The sequence below is a fragment of the Dendrobates tinctorius genome, unplaced genomic scaffold (genome assembly GCF_039654945.1).
Source record: "Dendrobates tinctorius isolate UK_male_01 unplaced genomic scaffold, ASM3965494v1 ptg000171l, whole genome shotgun sequence".
NCBI classification, from domain to species: domain Eukaryota; kingdom Metazoa; phylum Chordata; class Amphibia; order Anura; family Dendrobatidae; genus Dendrobates; species Dendrobates tinctorius.
Window position 1 is genome coordinate 2,124,190 of NW_027361838.1, and position 18,664 is coordinate 2,142,853.

Genomic DNA, 18,664 nt, shown 5'->3' on the forward strand with positions numbered 1-18,664 from the left:
CTCGGTTGTGCCTCCTGGCACACACTCGGACCCTGTGCTTTGTCTCATACTCAGTTTTGCCTCCTGGGACATGCTCTGATCCTGTACTCAGTCTCTTACTCTGTTGTGCCTCCTGGCACACGTACCAATCCTGCGCTCTGTCTTATGCTCAGTTGTGCCCTCTGGCACACACCCTGCTCCTGTACTCTGTTACACCTCCTGGCACACCTGCTGCCTGACTCAGTGCTCTGACGTGCTCCTTGCACACATCCTGCTTCACTCACACCCGGACGAACGAAGTCTCTGTATACCACGTGTTCCCGTGTCCACGCTTTACACGTTCCTGCAGACACATTCACCCACTCGTGTCTCCTGTGAGCCGGCCGCCTGGTGCCAGCAGTCGTGGCACCTCACCCCCTGGGGCTTGCCCCTGACACTCCCTGTATTGGGGGTGGTCTTCACTAGGTCAGCTCGCCCTGGGAGGGTTGGTGTCACGACCCAGAGGGTCCACTCCAGGAGTCGTCACAGTATAATCAGGCCATGGACCCCGCTGGTACCACCACCTCCATCCAAAAGGAACTGGTGTTCCTACGGGAGAGTCAGACCAGGATTATAGCCTTTTTGAAATCCATGGAGTCCCATTTGTCGGCCTCGGTCCCGCACCCGATGCCGCGCCTCGGCAAGCCACCCCAATATAGCAGGGACCCTAAGTTTTGTCGAGGATTTCTGAACCAATGCCGGTTACATTTTGAGCTTTTGCCGCAGCACTATCCCACTGAGCGCGCCCAAATTGCCTTTATTGTTTCACACTTAGAGGGGGAGGCGTTAGCATGGGTGAACCCCCTCTGGGAGTGCAATGACCCACTCGTCTCTCAGCTTTCCACCTTTTTGGACACCTTCCGCAAGGTGTTCGACGAGCCGAGTCGGCTGGCCTCTATCACCGAGTCCCTCTTTAACCTCCATCAGGGTACGCTACCGGTGGGACAGTATGCCATCCGTTTTCGTACCTTGGCCTCCGAACTCGGTTGGAACAACGAGGCTCTCGTAGGGATCTTTTGGCGTGGCCTGTCCGGTCGGATCAAAGACGTACTGGCAGGTCGGGATACTCCCACCTCTTTAGAGGATCTGATCTCTCTGGCGACACGCATTGACCTGCGGTTTCAGGAACGTGCCCGTGAATTAGCCAGAGAGAAGAGCTCCTCTCACCTCCTCCGTTCCTGCTCCATGAAACCGGGAAACTTCTCTGCCTAGGGTTGATAGGAGAGGCCTCCCTAGGTGTACGTGATTCCTCTCCCCCCCTGCTTGTGTCCGTATTATTGAATCTCGGTGCCAAGCGTTATTCTGAGGAGGCTTTTCTGGATTCTGGCGCAGAGGGGAATTTTATCACACTCGAGGCGGTTAAAAAATACCGGATTCCTGTCAGATCCCTGGAGACTCCTCGGTTGATTGTTTCGGTCAATGGTACGTCCGTGCAGGAGACCGTTACCCAGGCCACCGAAGAGATCGAGCTGCAGATCAGAGCCCTGCACCTGGAGAAGATCTCCTTCCTCGTCTTGTCTACCATGTCTCACACGCTTCTTCTAGGCCTCCCTTGGCTACGGACTCATGAGCCAACCCTGGACTGGCGGTCGGGCAAGATACTCCGGTGGGGACCGTTCTTTCAGGAGAAGTGCCTGTTGCCCGTCCGTCCGATGAACTCTGCCGGTCCATCCCCGGCACCTACAGGTCTGCCGTCGGCTTACTGGTCCTTTGCAGATGTCTTCGACAAGAAGGAGGCCGAGACTCTGCCCCTCCATCGGCCATATGACTGTCCGATTGACCTCATTCCTGGTTCTACACCACCCAGGGGTAGGATATACCCACTATCCCCTGCTGAGACCCAAGCTATGTCTGACTATATCCAGGAGAACCTTGCGAGAGGTTTTATCCGTAAGTCCTCCTCGCCCGCGGGAGCGGGATTTTTCTTTGTAAAAAAGAAGGACGGCTCCCTCCGTCCTTGCATAGACTACCGAGGCCTGAACGATATCACGGTCAAGAACAAGTACCCATTGCCATTGATCCCGTAGCCCTTTGACTGACTTAGAGGAGCTCGAATTTTCACCAAACTGGATCTTCGTGGGGCCTACAACTTGATCCGCATTCATTCCGGGGATGAGTGGAAGACTGCCTTTAACACCAGAGACGGTCACTACGAGTACTTGGTCATGCCCTTCAGCCTCTGCAATGCCCCAGCGGTGTTCCAGGAGTTCGTGAATGACGTCTTCTGGGATATGCTGTACTCCTGCGTGGTAGTCTATCTGGATGACATCCTCGTTTTTTCTCCAGACCTCTCCGCCCACAGAAAGAACGTGCGTCAAGTCCTCCAGCGCCTGAGGGAGAACTGCCTTTATGCCAAGCTCAAGAAATGTGCCTTCGAGCAAACGTCCCTGCCATTCTTGGGGTACATTATCTCAGAATCAGGTCTACGCATGGATCCGGCAAAGGTGTCCGCTGTCCTCGAATGGCCACAGCCCCATGGGGTGAAGGCAATCCAACGCTTCCTTGGTTTTGCGAACTACTACCGACAGTTCGTTCCTCATTTCTCCTCATTGGTTCGCCCCATCTCGTCCCTTATCTGCAAGGGAGCTAACCCAAAGGCTTGGCCCTCTGAAGCTGAAGAGGCCTTCCAGTCGTTGAAACAAGCCGTCACCGCTGCTCCGGCGCTTCACCGACCTGAGGTTAGTAGACCTTTCACTCTCGAGGTGGACGCATCCTCTACTGGGGCTGGCGCAGTCCTTCTGCAGAAATCCTCTTCTGGATGTTTTGTCACCTGTGGCTTCTTTTCTAAAGTATTTTCCTCCACTGAGCAGAACTACTCCATTGGCGACAAAGAGCTATTGGCCATTAAGTTGGCCTTGGAGGAGTGGAGGTACTTACTGGAAGGTGCCATACATCCATTCAAGATCTTCACGGACCATAAGAACCTGGCGTACATCCAGTCCGCACAGAGGCTCAATCCTCGGCAAGCCAGGTGGTCCCTATTCTTCGCCCGCTTTGACTTTGAGCTACATTTTCGGCCCGGTGATAAGAACGTTAGAGCGGATGCGTTGTCAAGATCATTCCTGTCGTCTGATGCAGAGGAAGAACCCTCTCATATCATTGATATATCCAAAGTAATTACTGTGGCTCCTGTCAAGTTAACCACGTTACCTCCGGGAAGAACCTTTGTGGCTGAGAATAACCAAAAACGAGTGCTAAATTGGGGACATTCGTCCAAGATTGCCGGCCACGTTGGTGTCAAAAAGACTTTGGACTTAATCTCTCGCCATTATTGGTGGCCTTCACTCTCCCAGGATGTTAAAGACTTTGTAGCATCTTGCCCGTCCTGTGCCCAGAACAAGATACCCAGACAACCACCCTCCGGTCTTCTGTTCCCGCTTCCCGTTCCGTCGGCTCCATGGCAGCACATAGCCATGGATTTCATTACAGATCTGCCTTGTTCTTCCGGCTGTACTGTGGTCTTGGTGGTTGTAGACTGATTTTCAAAGATGGTCCACTTCATTCCTCTTCCCGGACTACCCTCTGCTCCTGACTTGGCGAAGATCTTCATTTCCCATATCTTCAGGATTCACGGCTTCCCCCAGCACATCGTGTCAGACAGAGGGGTCCAATTCACCTCCCGATTCTGGAGAGCTCTATGCGGACTCATGAAAGCGTCATTGGATTTCTCTTCCACCTATCACCCCCAAACCAATGGGCAGGTGGAACGTACCAACCAGATCCTTACATCCTACCTCTGGCATTTTTCTAATGCTCATCAGAATGACTGGGTCGGTCTACTTCCTTGGGCTGAGTTCGCCTACAATAATCACTCCAGTGAATCGTCTACCAAGTCTCCTTTCTTCATCGTCTTTGGGCAGCATCCCCATGTGACTCTACCGGTACTTCCTGTCTCGGGGGTACCTGCTGCCGATTCTCTGTCTGTGGAGTTCTCCAGGGTATGGCAGGAGACCAAAACCGCTCTTGAGAAAGCACGGGACAGAATGAAATTACACGCTGACAAAAGGCGTCTGGACGTTCCTCCGTTTCTCCCTGGTGACAAGGTGTGGCTCTCCACCAAATACGTCCGCCTTAAGATACCATCTTACAAACTGGGTCCCCATTACATTGGTCCTTTTGAGGTCCTCAGGCGGATTAATGATGTTGCTTACAAATTGAAGCTGCCTCCTTCACTCCGTATTCCCAATTCCTTCCATGTGTCTCTCCTAAAACCTGTGGTTCTTAACCGATTTCATCCTTCTCCAGGCCACACACCCCAGCCTGTTGGCTTGGGGGATGAGTTTGAGGTGAATGACATTTTGGCCATGAAGAAGGTAAGAGGGAGAACCATGTTCTTGGTCGATTGGAAGGGTTTTGGCCCCGAGGAGAGGTCATGGGAACCCAGGGAGAATATCCGCGCACCCCAGATTTTGTCTAAGTTCCTCTCCAGTTTTAGAAATAGGGGGCGTACAGGGGGGGTACTGTCACGCCGTGCTCACCTGGGGGCGGGACCTCGGTCCCGACGTCATCTCTTCCGGAGCCGCGGTCACTCCGGGGGTCCCGTCGGTGCGCACGCGCAGCTTTCGTCCCCGGGTCTCCTCCTACATGTCACGTTTGCGCTTGCGCGCTCCTGTCAGTGCTGTATAGGGCTCGGTCCTCTCTATGGTAATGGAGGACCTGACCCGGAACCTGTAGTGGTCATGTGCTTTCTGGCTAGGTCCTGACCCGGAACCAGTAGTAGTCATGTGCTATATCAGACGATCCCCCCCTAGGGGAGGTGCCTGATTATTGTTGTGCTTCCTGGCTTGGTCTGCCGTGTCCCTGCCTGGCTGTGCGCTGTATTCAGGTCCCCTGCCTTGCACTCTGCTGTGCCTCTTGGCACACGCTCTGAATCTGCACTCTGCTTTGTACTTGGTTGTGCCTCCTGGCACATGCTCTGACCCTGTGCTCTGTCTCGTACTCGGTTGTGCCTCCTGGCACATGCTCTGTCCCTGTACTCTGTCTCATACTCGGTTGTGCCTCCTGGCACACGCTCTTACCCTGTACTCTGTCTTATACTCAGTTGTGCCTCCTGGCACACACTCTGATTCTGTGCTCTGTCTCGTACTCGGTTGTGCCTCCTGGCACACACTCGGACCCTGTGCTTTGTCTCATACTCAGTTGTGCCTCCTGGCACATGCTCTGATCCTGTACTCAGTCTCTTACTCTGTTGTGCCTCCTGGCACACGTACCAATCCTGCGCTCTGTCTTATGCTCAGTTGTGCCCTCTGGCACACACCCTGCTCCTGTACTCTGTTACACCTCCTGGCACACCTGCTGCCTGACTCAGTGCTCTGACGTGCTCCTTGCACGCATCCTGCTTCACTCACACCCGGACGAACGAAGTCTCTGTATACCACGTGTTCCCGTGTCCACGCTTTACACGTTCCTGCAGACACATTCACCCACTCGTATCTCCTGTGAGGCGGCCGCCTGGTGCCAGCAGTCGTGGTGCCTCACCCCCTGGGGCTTGCCCTTGACACTCCCTGTATAGGGGGTGGTCTTCACTAGGTCAGCTCGCCCTGGGAGGGTTGGTGTCACGACCCAGAGGGTCCACTCCAGGAGTTGTTGTAGGGAAGGTGACCTGACAGACGGACGGACTAGTCAGAGTGAAGAAGGAAAGGTTTGCACAGTGTGGGTAGGTGTCAGGTATTACAGTGGGAAAACAGCTAGGAAAGTGTAGTAGATGTGCAGTACCTTGGGTTGACCATTAGATGGCAGGGAGGAGTGTGAGCAAAGGACTTGACATCAGCTTAGGGCTTTAGAAACCGTTGGTCATGGGGGGCGGAGTGACAGTTTCAAGGAACCGGGTTAGCTATAAATACTGAGGGAGGGTTCCAGAAGGTTCCAGTCCCCAGGGGGGAGCTCCAGTGTTTATTGTATAATATGCCAAAGTAAAATGCAACAGGTCCGGGTAAGGGAAGGTCTGCGGGACCAAAGGAAAGTGTGAGATCCGTTAGGGATCTAAGAGTTGAGGAGATCTGGGAGACCGGGACGCCGACCATGACATGTAATTGAAAGAAGGAAGAATGAGTTGGAAGACGTGAGAGAGACAGCCGTCCTAGGTCAGGTCCCCAACACCACGGACACCCCTGAAGGAGGAAGGCGGGCGCTGGTGATGATCTGGAAGGTAAGAGACCTCGATCATGGCGTACCGAATAGTGGAAGGTGACAGTAGGGGAGAGTAGGGGAAGGTACACGCCATAGAGAGAATATGGGTGTACCTAGCCCAATTTGAAAGACGTTGTCATGTGGCGTGCGCGCTGGTGAGTAGCAGTAGGCTGCTCAGAGCATAGAGCTCCCAGTATGGTTCGTCCCCCGCAGATAGTGGGTTTGGCTCAACAGCTGGTCCGACAACAGAATGTAGGTGTAGCTTCAGAAAGACGAAGGCAGGGATGACGATTGTCGAGGACGACAATGGACAAAGGAAGAGGGAGTGTAGGGAAGGTGACCTGACGGACGGACGGACTAGTCAGAGTGAAGAAGGAAAGGTTTGCACAGTGTGGGTAGGTGTCAGGTATTACAGTGGGAAAACAGCTAGGAAAGTGTAGTGGACGTGCAGTACCTTGGGTTGACCATTAGATGGCAGGGAGGAGTGTGAGCAAAGGACTTGACATCAGCTTAGGGCTTTAGAAACCGTTGGTCATGGGGGGCAGAGTGACAGTTTCAAGGAACCGGGTTAGCTATAAATACTGAGGGAGGGTTCCAGAAGGTTCCAGTCCCCAGGGGGGAGCTCCAGTGACAGGAGGACTGCGACAGTCTGTGCGCTATGAGGAGAATCCAGACCAGGGGGACTGAGGAGAGAGAACGTCAGGGGGGTGGTCCTGACAGGAAAGTACCGCAAAAAGGACGAGACAGAGGCGAAACATACCGTGTGGAATAAGACGTCTGACCAGTAAAATTACTGTTGGTGTAAGGGCCTAAGGCGGCCACAGTGACGGACCTGTCAGCAGCGTCATCAAGTGAAGTAGGGACGGTACGTGCATGTACGTCCCTGGTGCTAAGGTACGGTGTGTAAAGCGGGCCTAGAAACGGAGGCTCAGGAAAGTGAGGTGAATTGAAGTGAAGTGCGGTGTACTTCAGAGGCTGTCAGGCGGATGGCAAGCGAATAAACCTGGACCTGTTGTACCCGAATGTTGTCTCCAATTGTCTCTGTACGTCTCTGCGCGGTATAACGAGGGATCACCCCCCAGCTCGGCCCACACCTCTACATCGTCACAATATGGAATAGATGGCTTTGATGGACAATTTTTTTATGCTAATGTTAATGTCAGAGGAATCTTGGAATTAATTAACTCAATCAGTTAAAATCCTTTAACACAGCAAAATAGGGTAAAAATTAAAAAAATTGTTTTAAAACATGGGAACAAAATTCTATAAGTATGAATCACAACATCTTCATGTCCAGAAGAGTCTGATCTATCTAGATATAAAGCTATTTAACCTGATAGGTAAACTCTGTAATGAGAAAATATAGCAAAATGTCAGAAGTTTTTTTTAACAGCCTCAACACCCAATAAAATGCAATAACGGGTGATGAAAACATAAGATATGCCCCAAAACGCTATAAAAAGCAAGCCTCATGCAGCACCATCGACCAAAAATTGAAAATGCTAAAGGTATAAGAAAAGGGTGGCACAAGCAATTTGTTTTTCTTTTATGAATTTCCCACATTTTTTCACTACTTAAATAAAAAATTCCTAGATATATTTGATATCACTGTAATCATACTGACATGGAGAATCATATTGCAAGGTCATTTTTAGCGAATAACGAATGCTGTAAAACGATAATCCAAAAAACAATTGCGTAACTTTGCGGCACTTGGAATTTTTTTCCAGCTTACTATTGCATCACATTATAAAACAGATGGTGTCGTTCAAAGGTAAAACAAAAACAAGCACTCACACGGCTATGTTGATGGAGAATTAAAAAGATAAGGCTCTTGGAAGAAGGTGAGGAGAAAAACAAATGCGCAAACATGAAAAGTCGCCCGGTTGGGAAGGGGTTAAGATGGTGAAGAAATTTAGACAAATGTGGCTCAAATACTGCTTCAAGTTACTCAAATAATTCATGTGTTTAGGATTTCATATGGAGAGAACCTCAAGTGTAATGGCTGATGCACTAATAGTAATTTAGTCATCTGTAAAGTCTAAAAAGTCCTCAATATATGACCAGAATGGAGAAAATCAGCCCAGAACATCATCATTTAGATGGGTCCAATACTTCAGTTTTAGCTTCGTTATGGTGTTTCCCCAGCATGGAGACCACTCATGTCCATCCAGCTCGTGCTTGGCTTCCAGGATAGTAACATATTACATCAATTGTACAGTCTACCAATTTATTTTCATGGGGAATTTAGGACTTCTAAAGTTACTGTAGATACCCTGAACATTCTGCAGACAATATGGTTATTCTCCAATGATCTTGTTTCCAGTCTGCTGAGTAGACAGACCCCAGTCTGTGGTGCTGAAGACATAATACGATTGTAGATAAATGAGAAGACAGGAAGTGTGTGCCGTCAGAACAAGAAACGCTACACTCGTACCATCCTAAAGTGGGAACAGTGATACAAGCCTGAAACATTAGCTTCAGTCATGTAGGAAGAGCGACAGATAAGGAGCAAATAAGCTTATAATAATGTGCTACGGTTAGTGAACATAGATAGAAACATGACTCAGAAATCATGGGATCACAAATGGTACCACCAGTATTCTCGTTATCTAATAGCCCAGACAAGAACAGTCAATAGGATTCATGAGATAATTATTTTACAAAGTAAGAAGACGATTTCCTCAAATGTGAACTTCACCTATTAGTGCACAGGATTTTATAATGCAATATGTATATATTGAATATTTATTCCAATTGTGATCATTTATGAGTCATTCTGGAAACATTATGAATCATCAGAGCAAAACCAACGTCAGTGAAATTGGATTTCATCAGTTATTCCCAAACTGTTACTATGAGTGAACCCATAAAATGGCCATGTGCCAAGAAACTCCTAAGGCCGGAGTCACACTACAGCGAGATACGGCCGAGTCTCGCAGGTTAAAACCAAGCTCTGGCACCGGCACTCTGGAGCGGAGCGTGCAGCTCCATGTATTGCTGTGCGGCTGCACACTCCGCTCCGGAGTGCCGGCGCCAGAGCTTGGTTTTAACCTGCGAGACTCGGCCGTATCTCGCTGTGTGTGATCCCGGCCGAAGGGCAAGTGCAGACAGCAGTAGATTTTCTCATCCAAGAGAATCAGGTCGACTATGCAAATGACAGTCTGATCAAACCCAAATCAGAGTTTGGTCAGAGTGTAAGCATAGTGTGAACCGATTCTCTGAGGAGAAGATGGAGGAAAAAAAAATCTCCATCTTCTCCATTGTATCAGTGTGCAGAAATTGGACTGTACTCGGATCTCATCCAAATGCAGTCTGATGATTTCTACGCTTTCGTGGATTTACATGGCCAAAGGCGATTTGAATATTGAATCAAACTCAGGCATGCAGTAATTTTTGTCTTGGACGGACATTGTCTGAGGAAAAAAACTGAACATGTGCACTGCCCCATACACTAACATTGGTCTGGGTGCAACCGGATGTTTTCAGACAACAAATACGCTCATTTGCACCTGCACTTACAATGCTAATCCTGCTAGAAGCAAGAGTAAAGAAACTATGAGTAAATTAATGTAAAAAAAAGTATTTTACCTTGAAGAGAACCTGTTGTTGTAGATTATTGATCTACAAGTAAAGTCACACCTTTATGTCCCCCAAAGTATTCCTCTGTTGGTAAGAAATCAACTTTTGAAGATATGTGTAACAGAGGCTGGAAATGCATTGGATATTGACAATAAACTTCAATCGTCTATCTCCTGCTGCATCCACCTAATGTTGCCCTCCACGGCTTAGCCCTGCTGAATCATCGCTCTGTTCTTGGAATCTTGAGCATGCTGAGTGCACATATGGGAAACTACTGCACAGACATGATAACACAGCCAACCAAAAACAGATCCATTCAGGAACAGAGCGACTATGCAGCAGCACAGAGGATTACAGGGCTATGTGCAGAATGGAGGGGGGAACCAGGCATTGGAAGTGCAATGTCACACCCCAATGCACCGCCAACTTCATTTGTATATTGCCTCAAAAGTCGACCTACAAGTGCTTCTCAAAAAATTAGAATATCATTAAAAAGTTCATTTATTTCAGTACTTCAATACAAAATTGAAACTCATATATCATATAGAGTCATTACAAACAGAGTGATCTATTTCATGTGTTTATTTCTGTTAATGTTGAAGATTATGGCTTACAGCCAATGAAAACCCAAAAGTCATTATCTCAGTAAATTAGAATACTTTATAACACCAACTTGAAAAATTATTTTAAAATCTAAAATGTTGGCCTACTGAAATGTATGTTCAATAAATGCACTCAGTACTTGGTCGGGGCTCCTTTGGCATCAATTACTGCATCAATGCGGCGTGGCATGGAGGCGGTCAGCCTGTGGCACTGCTGAGGTGTTATGGAAGCCCAGGTTGCTTTGATAGCAGCCTTCAGTTCATCTGCATTGTTGAGTCTGGTGTCTCATCTTCCTCTTGACAAGACCCCATAGATTCTCTACAGGGTTAAGATCAGGCGAGTTTCCTGGCCAATCAAGCACAGTGATACTGTTGTTTTTTAACCAGGTTTTGGTATTTTTGGCACTGTGGACAGGTGCCGAGTCCTGCTGGAGAATGAAATTTCCATCTCCAAAAAGCTTAGCGAGAAGCATGAAGTGTTCTAAAATTTCCTGGTAGACGGCTGCGCTGACTTTGGTCTTGATAAAACACAGTGGAAACTTGACACTAGACCTCAAGCAGCTTAGATTGTCTGTCTCCAGAATCTGGGACCTTATTTTCCAAAAGAAATGCTAAAGTTACTTTCATATGAAAACAACACCTTGGAACACTGAGCAACAGTCCAGTTCTTTTTCTCCTTGGCCCAGGTAAGATGCTTCTGGTGTTGTCTATTGGTCATGAGTGGCTTGACACGAGGAATGTGACACTTGTTGCCCATGTCCTGGATACGTCTGTGTGTGGTGGCTCTCAAAGCAATGACTCCAGCAGCAGTCCACTCCTTGTGAATCTCCCCCAAATTTTTGAATGGCCTTTTCTTAACAATCCTATCAAGGCTGCAGTTATCCCGGTTTCTTGTGCACCTTTTTCTGCCACACTTTTTCCTCACACTCAACTTTCCATTAATATGCTTGGATACAGCACTCTGTGAGCAGCCAGCTTCTTTAGCAATGACCTTTTGTGGCTTACCCTCCTTGTGGAGTGTGTCAGTAACTGCCTTCTGGACATGTGGCAAGTCAGCAGTCTACCCCATGATTGTGGAGCCTACTGAAACAGACTAAGAGACCTTTTTAAATGCTCAGGAAGCTTTTGCAGGTGGTTTTTTGTTAATTGTTCTAATTTACTGAGCTAATGACTTGTGGGTTTTCATTGGCTGTAAGCCATAATCATCAACATTAACAGAAATAAACACTTGAAATGGATCACTCTGTTTGTAATGGCTCTATATAATATATGAGTTTCACTTTTTGTATTGAAGAACTGAAATAAATGAACTTTTTGATGATATTCTAATTTAGTGAGAAGCACATGCATGTTCTATACTCTGATGTCAATCTTTTGGGAAAGATAGGTACACATTGAGTTGTGTTTCAATAAATTATAAGGACAAGTATTGGGTTTGGTAGAGTAGGGACGGGGGCTAAAGATAGGTTCCCTTTAAACCAAGGAGGGTGTTAACAATATATTTAGTTGATGTAAGCAAAGGAAAAATGGTCACGCATGTACAGTGGGAGCAGATACCATAACATAGCTCCTCACAGTGCCCACAAATTATAAAGGGCCAACTACACTTCTCCCATTACGAAATTTAACTGCTGGCAACAGTTTTTTTTACTATACTTGTTAAATATACATGCATTTTTATATAAAACATGCTTTATTTTTTAATCATTTCTACAGCATTATATGTTTTGTTTTTTTACGCTCTTTTAGCAAAGTGTTACTTACTCTGGTTGTAAACTCCGTAGATGCACCAAATTCAAAAAGATATTTCACAATCTCATTGTGTCCTTGCTGAGCAGCAAAGAACAAAGCAGTAGCACCAGACTGCAAAAAAAGGGGCAACAAATTACAGACCTCAACATCCCATTGTAGATTTTATCAGACATAAAATAAGTAATTGGAGAGTTCTCTGATATGGACTAATAATTCTGCTTCAACAAGGATTATACATACATCTCTCTGAAGATTAATATCTGCCCCTTGAAGTACCAGCTCTCGTACACATTGCATATGTCCTGCATACGATGCCACCATCAATGCTGTAGCCCCAGTCTGTGGAAAAAGGAATTTACTATAAGAATGTGCCATATAAAAACGTGTTTGTTTTTTTCACAAAATATTGCGAATGCTATGATTAACGTCTTATATAATTTGTTTTGCACTGGAAAAAATGGGCGATGTCCAGTTTAATTTTTTCAATAAATGAAAAAATATTACAGCTGACAGAATCCTGGATAGGAGGCGCTGAGAGGGTTAATAGGACCAATATATGGGTCTAGGTTAGTTAGGAATGATTAGATGAGATGGGCAGAACTAGTCATTCCCACCCTCCAATCCAGGAGGTGCGGCTGGTTATAAAGGACAGCTGACCTGTTCATTCCTGGTCTGGGAGAGGCGGCGGCGCAAACTCCTCTGGGATTTGGGTCTGGGGATGCAAGGTGGAGGACACGTGTATGTTTCTAAGAATGTGCAAGAGGCCTTTGAATATCGAGCAGCTGAACCACTTGTTTCTCATACTGCTGTATGGACGCTTTGTTTTTACTTTCTCTTGGAAGTGTATGAAGTTATTAAATCTTCCTGTTTGGACAAGAATCTGCGTGCCTGTGTGAACGCTGCCAACTACTAGCTAAATCCCTACACCATTATAAACCATTGGTAAAAAAATATTCATCCAAAAGACAGTCCATTCATTACTTATTGACACCTTTGGGGCATGTTTTTTACCTAAAAGTTTGCATTTTTGGCACAAAAGCATTTTTTCAACAGCGTTTTAATAAAAATGTTGATTTGTTTGGACCCATAGCAAAATGGGGGTATATGATCAGGACAGGGCTGTGACTGCGCCCATAAGACAAATTTATCAGTGGCAGAAATGTTACTCCAGTCCATGAATGGAGTAGCATTACTGGCGATGTGCATGGAACTACACATCACTTAGAAGATGTGCTGAATTCATTAAGTGGCCAGTACAACTATGTTAAGACTGGCATTTACAAAGACAATGTTGATGAATTGGACTCTTATTATTATCTCTTATCCCCAAGACAATTTTCTAAGGGGTAGAAAAAAACCTGGTTACAGATTCCCATTAAAGGTGAATAATTTTTCATGTAAAGATTTGACAGAGATAATAGTAACATAAAATACAGGATACTAAACCATAGACAAATAACTCTTTTATTCCTAAGACCTTTTTGATTTCACAGATTCTCAGAAGAAAGATCAGGCCTCCTGTTTTACCGAAGTAGAATTCTTTTCAATTATCATACTATTTATTTGCAAAGTGTTAACGGGGTTGTCCAGCACTTTAATATTGTGGTCTATCATTAGGATAAGTCACCAATGGTCACCAATTGGTGGGGGTGCGACACCTAGAACACCAGCCAATCAGCTGTTCCCAGGATTGGTGGCGGAAGTATGTGATCAGTTGTGCAGTGGAAGCGCATAGTCAACTGCCTAGTGGCACAAGTACTGTAAACCCACCCAAATACATTGGAATAGGGGAAGGTGTGCAGTCTCTGGCAGCAGAAACTATGCGTTTGACAGGGCTGTGCTGGGGAGCACCACAACTGATCACATCCAGACAAATGGAACAGCTGATCATTGGGGGAGCTGGGTACCGCACCCCCACCAATCTGGTATTGAGGACCAATCCTAAGGATAGGCCATCTATGTTTACGTGCCAGACAACCCCGTTAACACATGAAGAAGCCTCCAGCGCTGCCTGTCACATCGCTGATCTGACACAGCCCTGTGTGATGTGTCAGATCAGCGATCTGACACATGTCAGTGATGACCCCCCCCGGGACAATGTAATAAAGTAAAAAAAAGTGTAAAAATAATTTATAAAAAATCGCTAAATAAATTAAAATAAAATATTCCCTAATAAATTCATTTCACGCGCGATCAAGAAGACGGATATAAATAACCATGGTACCGCTGAAAACATCATCTTGTCCAGCAAAAAACGAGCCACCATACAGCATCATCAGCAAAAAAATAAAAAAGTTATAGCTCGCAGAATAAAGCGATGCAAAAATAATTATTTTTTTATATAAAATAGTTTTCATGGCATAAAAGCGCCAAAACGTAAAAAGACATAAATGAGGTATCGCTGTAACCGTACTGACCCGAAGAATAAAACCGCATTATCAATTTTACCGCACGCGGAGCGATGTAAACGCACCCCCCAAAATAAATTCATGAAATGCTGGTTTTTGTTCATTCTGCGTCACAAAAATCTGAATAAAAAGCGATCAAAAAAGTCACGCGCCCGAAAATGGTACCAATAAAAACGTCAAATCGTCCCGCAAAAAAATAAGACCTCACATGACTCAGTGGGTCAAAATGTGGAAAAATTATAGCTCTCAAAATGTGGTGATGCAAAAACTATTTTTACAATAAAAAGCGTCTTTTAGCGTGTGTAAATAACCGCTAAAAATAGTAAATCAAACCCCCCTTTATCACCTCCTTAGTTAGGGAAAAGTAATAAAGTTAAAAAATGTATTTATTTCAATTTTCACATTAGGGTAAGGGCTAGGGTTAGGGTTAGGGCTAGGGCTAGGGCTAGGGTTAGGGCTGAGATTAGGGTTAGGGGTGTGTTGGGGTTGGGGTTGGAGTTAGAATTGGGGGTTTCCACTGTTTAGGCACATAAGGGGCTCTCCAAATGCAACATGGCGTCTGATCTCGATTCCAGCCAATTCTGCATTGAAAAATTCAAACAGTGCTCCTTCCCTTCCAAGCTCTGCCCTGCGCCCAAACAGTGTTTTACCCCACGTATGGTGTATGAGCCTACTCAGAACAAATTACAAAACAACTTTTGGGATCCAATTTCTCCTGTTACCCTTAGGAAAATAAAAAATTGGGGACTAAAAGATCACATTTGTGAAAAAAATATGATTTTTTTTATTTTCACGCCCGGGCGTTATAAACTTTTTGGTCATGTTAATACCTTTTTGGTCATGTTACCCTTGGAAAAATAAAAATTGAGGGTGAAAAGATCATTTTTGTGGAAAAAATATGATTTTTTAATTGTACGACTGTACGTCATAAACTTCTGTGAAGCCCTGGGAGGTTCAAAGTTCTCACCACACATGTAGATAAGTTACTTGGGGGGTCTAGTTTCCAAAATGGGGTCATTTGTGGGGGGTTTCCACTGTTTAGGCACATCAGGGGCTCTCTAAACGTGATATGGCATCCGATCTCAACTCCAGCCAATTTTGCATTGAAAAAGTCAAATGGCCCTCCTTCCGTTCTGAGCTCTGCCATGCGCCGAAACAGTGCTTCCCCCCCACATATCAGGTATTAGCATACTCAGGACAAATTGCACAATAACTCTTGCAGTCCAATTTCTCCTATTACCCTTGGTAAAATGAAAAAAATTGGACCTGAAGTAATTTTTTTGTGAAAAAAGTTAAATGTTCATTTTTTTTAAAACATTCAAAAAATTCCTGTGAAGCACCTGAATAATAAACTTCTTGAATGTGGTTTTGAGCACCTTGAGGGGTGCAGTTTTTAGAATGGTATCACTTTTGGGTATTTTCTATCATATAGACGCCTGAAAGTGACTTCAAATGTGATGTGGTCCGTAAAAATAAAATGGTGTTGCAAAAATGAGAAATCGCTGGTCAAATTTTAACCCTTATGACTTCCTAACAAAAAAAAAATTTGGGTTCCAAAATTGTGCTTATGTAAAATAAACATATGGGAAATATTATTTATTAATTTTTTGTGTGCCATATCTCTGTGTTTTAAGGGTATAAAAATTCAAAATTGGAAAATTGCAAAATTTTCAAAATTTTCGCCAAATTTCCGTTTTTTTCACAAATAAACGCAAGTTATATCAATGAAATTTTATCACTAACACGAAGTATAATATGTCATGAGAAAACAATATCAGAATAACCGGGATCCATGGAAGCGTTTCAGAGTTATTACCTCATAAAGGGACAGTGGTCAGAATTGTAAAAATTGGCCTGGTCATGAACGTGCAAACCATCCTTGGGGGTGAAGGGGTTAATGACCTGTAGTAGCAAATAAAGAAACTTGTAGGCTCATTTTCTCATGAGCTTTCACATTACTCATACTCGCAGTCAAAAAAGCTATGATATTGTTTGACAAAATCCTCACCCTGAAGGATTTACCTGTCAGTTTCCAGAGGGTAACAGAGTCATCCAGTTCTGTACTCAGCTCTAGGGTTCATGCACTTGATAAGTAATGGAAATGTGCTTAATTATTCCCAAAGATTAATGACTATGGAAAATTTGGAAATGCAGAAAAAAGATTCTTGCAACACTCCAACATTCCTTCCTTCATTCATTCTCAGAACCTCCGATATGCAGTTTGCAGCCTTAGCTAACATTCAAACTTTTTTCTTATAAGGCTGTGTTCACACGTAGCGTGTTTCTCTTATTACTATAGGCTGAATAAGAGTTCCGTGTGTATCCAAGGTGTTGCTTTCTTCACTATATCATATATCTGCAAAGCTTCTGTCCTGCACTTACGGTATGTTCCAATCATGTGCTTTCTAGCTTTTATATAACCAGTTTTCACTACCCTCTCTGAGACTGTACATACTTTCCCCCATGTCCACATTCTGAATATTTGTGTACAACCCCCTCCCTATGCTATCTCACACAGAAGGAAGGCTATGTGCCCATGTTGCCTTTTGTAAGCAGAATATTCCTGAGTGGAAACGCACACCCTCTTCCCGGGAAAACGCATGTGTTTTATGAAGCGCTTTTGTAAGCGTTTTTGATGCTTTTGTTAAGCGTTTTAGCATGTGTTTTTGCAATACAATTGTATGTATGCGGAAAATTAATGAACATGATGTTTTTTTCTGCTAAGTGTTTCCGCAGTGGAAAAAAACGCACCATTAGCACAACATGTGCGGATTCAATTATGATTACATGGGATGCTTTTGTTAAAAAACGCAACGTGGGCACACAGCCGAAGGAAGAATGTAGAGTGAGCTGCCAGACGTAGGTGCCCTGATGCATTAGTATCAGTTCTGCAAAAGCACTTAGCTAGATGAAGGACTTTTGCAGCACAAAATAGTAGAACTTTTTTTTTTATGAAGACTGTTTACAAAGCTGTTTAACCATGCATTTAGGAAGCAAATGAGCAATAAAATAACACATGAAGAATTGGTGTATATTATGAAGGAAACTTGTGTCACTTTTCAATAAACAAAGCTTTGTGTGATATGGCTGTTATATAGAATACGCAGATAAATTCAGCTTCCGATAACAACAAAAATGTATTTTCAGTTTTGGTTCCTCCCAATAATTCCTCTTGGGATCATATGATAAGAACATAGATTGGAACTGCTTGTGTCTATTTTTTCTTCTCCTTAGTGATATACATCACTGTCAGTCTGCAAGACAACCAGTAATGCCAGCTCACATACTGCATGAGATGATAACAAGAAAACATGAGATTGGGATGGGTGGAGAAAGTTTCCACAGTGGAGAATTTTTGTGACTCATGCACAACATGTTCTAAGCCAGAGTTTTTTTATTCTTCTTTTACTTTTCAATAGGTATTTGTAAGAGCATGCCAGCTGTCGGTCTTATGTTACCAGAAAGCAGATGAATCTGGGACTCATGGAATAAAATATAAGACTTTTATGATGGGGTCAGTATCTAATATACCACAAAAAGGGACTGTAAAGTACATCAAAATTTTACGCAGATTATCACTTTCCATTTAATTATTCTGAATGACCACTAGTTTCCGTACAAAGTGAAAGTAAGTTTAAAATAAAACCTGATATAATAACAGAATTCTAGAACATATAACCAAAGGTTTGTGACATCAGTTTAGCTTCTCACCATCTGTTATATACATGTCTCTTTTTAAAAAATGTCACTTTGTTTCCACCTCCTTTAATTTGTGGTTTATCAGTACACATTAAGGGTAAGTTGACACTAGGCATGTTTTCAGCGGGTTTTGCTTATTTTTTGTTTCGTTTCCTTGCTGCGGTTTTGGCATGCTAGATTTGTCTCTTGTGCATGCTGATAAAGGTTAGTGTAAAAAAACAAAAAAAGCCCTATTCTACAGAATCAGAATTTGGCACAAAAAACACAACAAAAACTGATACCTACGTCTTTGCTGCAGATATTCAGGCGTTTTTTCACCACCCATTCATGTCAATGTGTGAAAAACGCAGAAAAAAACCATGAAAGAAGTGACATGCTCTATTGTGCAAAAACACATGCAAAGCACAAAATCCTGATGACAAAAAAAACAAGGTGTGTGCATGAAAAATATTCAGAATTGAGAGTCCTCAGTGG

At 44.5% G+C, this 18,664-nt stretch overlaps 1 protein-coding gene across 1 annotated transcript in view; it reads right to left on the reverse strand.

Moving 5' to 3' along the window:
• ANKRD29 (ankyrin repeat domain 29) overlaps positions 1 to 18,664 on the reverse strand; it is a 97,913-nt gene that overhangs the window by 62,082 nt on the left and 17,167 nt on the right. Inside the window, exons 3-4 of the mRNA XM_073550800.1 lie at positions 12,324 to 12,422; positions 12,096 to 12,194 (exon numbers count right to left, since the gene is read on the reverse strand). Coding sequence (XP_073406901.1) covers positions 12,096 to 12,194; positions 12,324 to 12,422 — 198 coding nt within the window. The remainder of the gene's footprint in view (positions 1 to 12,095; positions 12,195 to 12,323; positions 12,423 to 18,664) is intronic.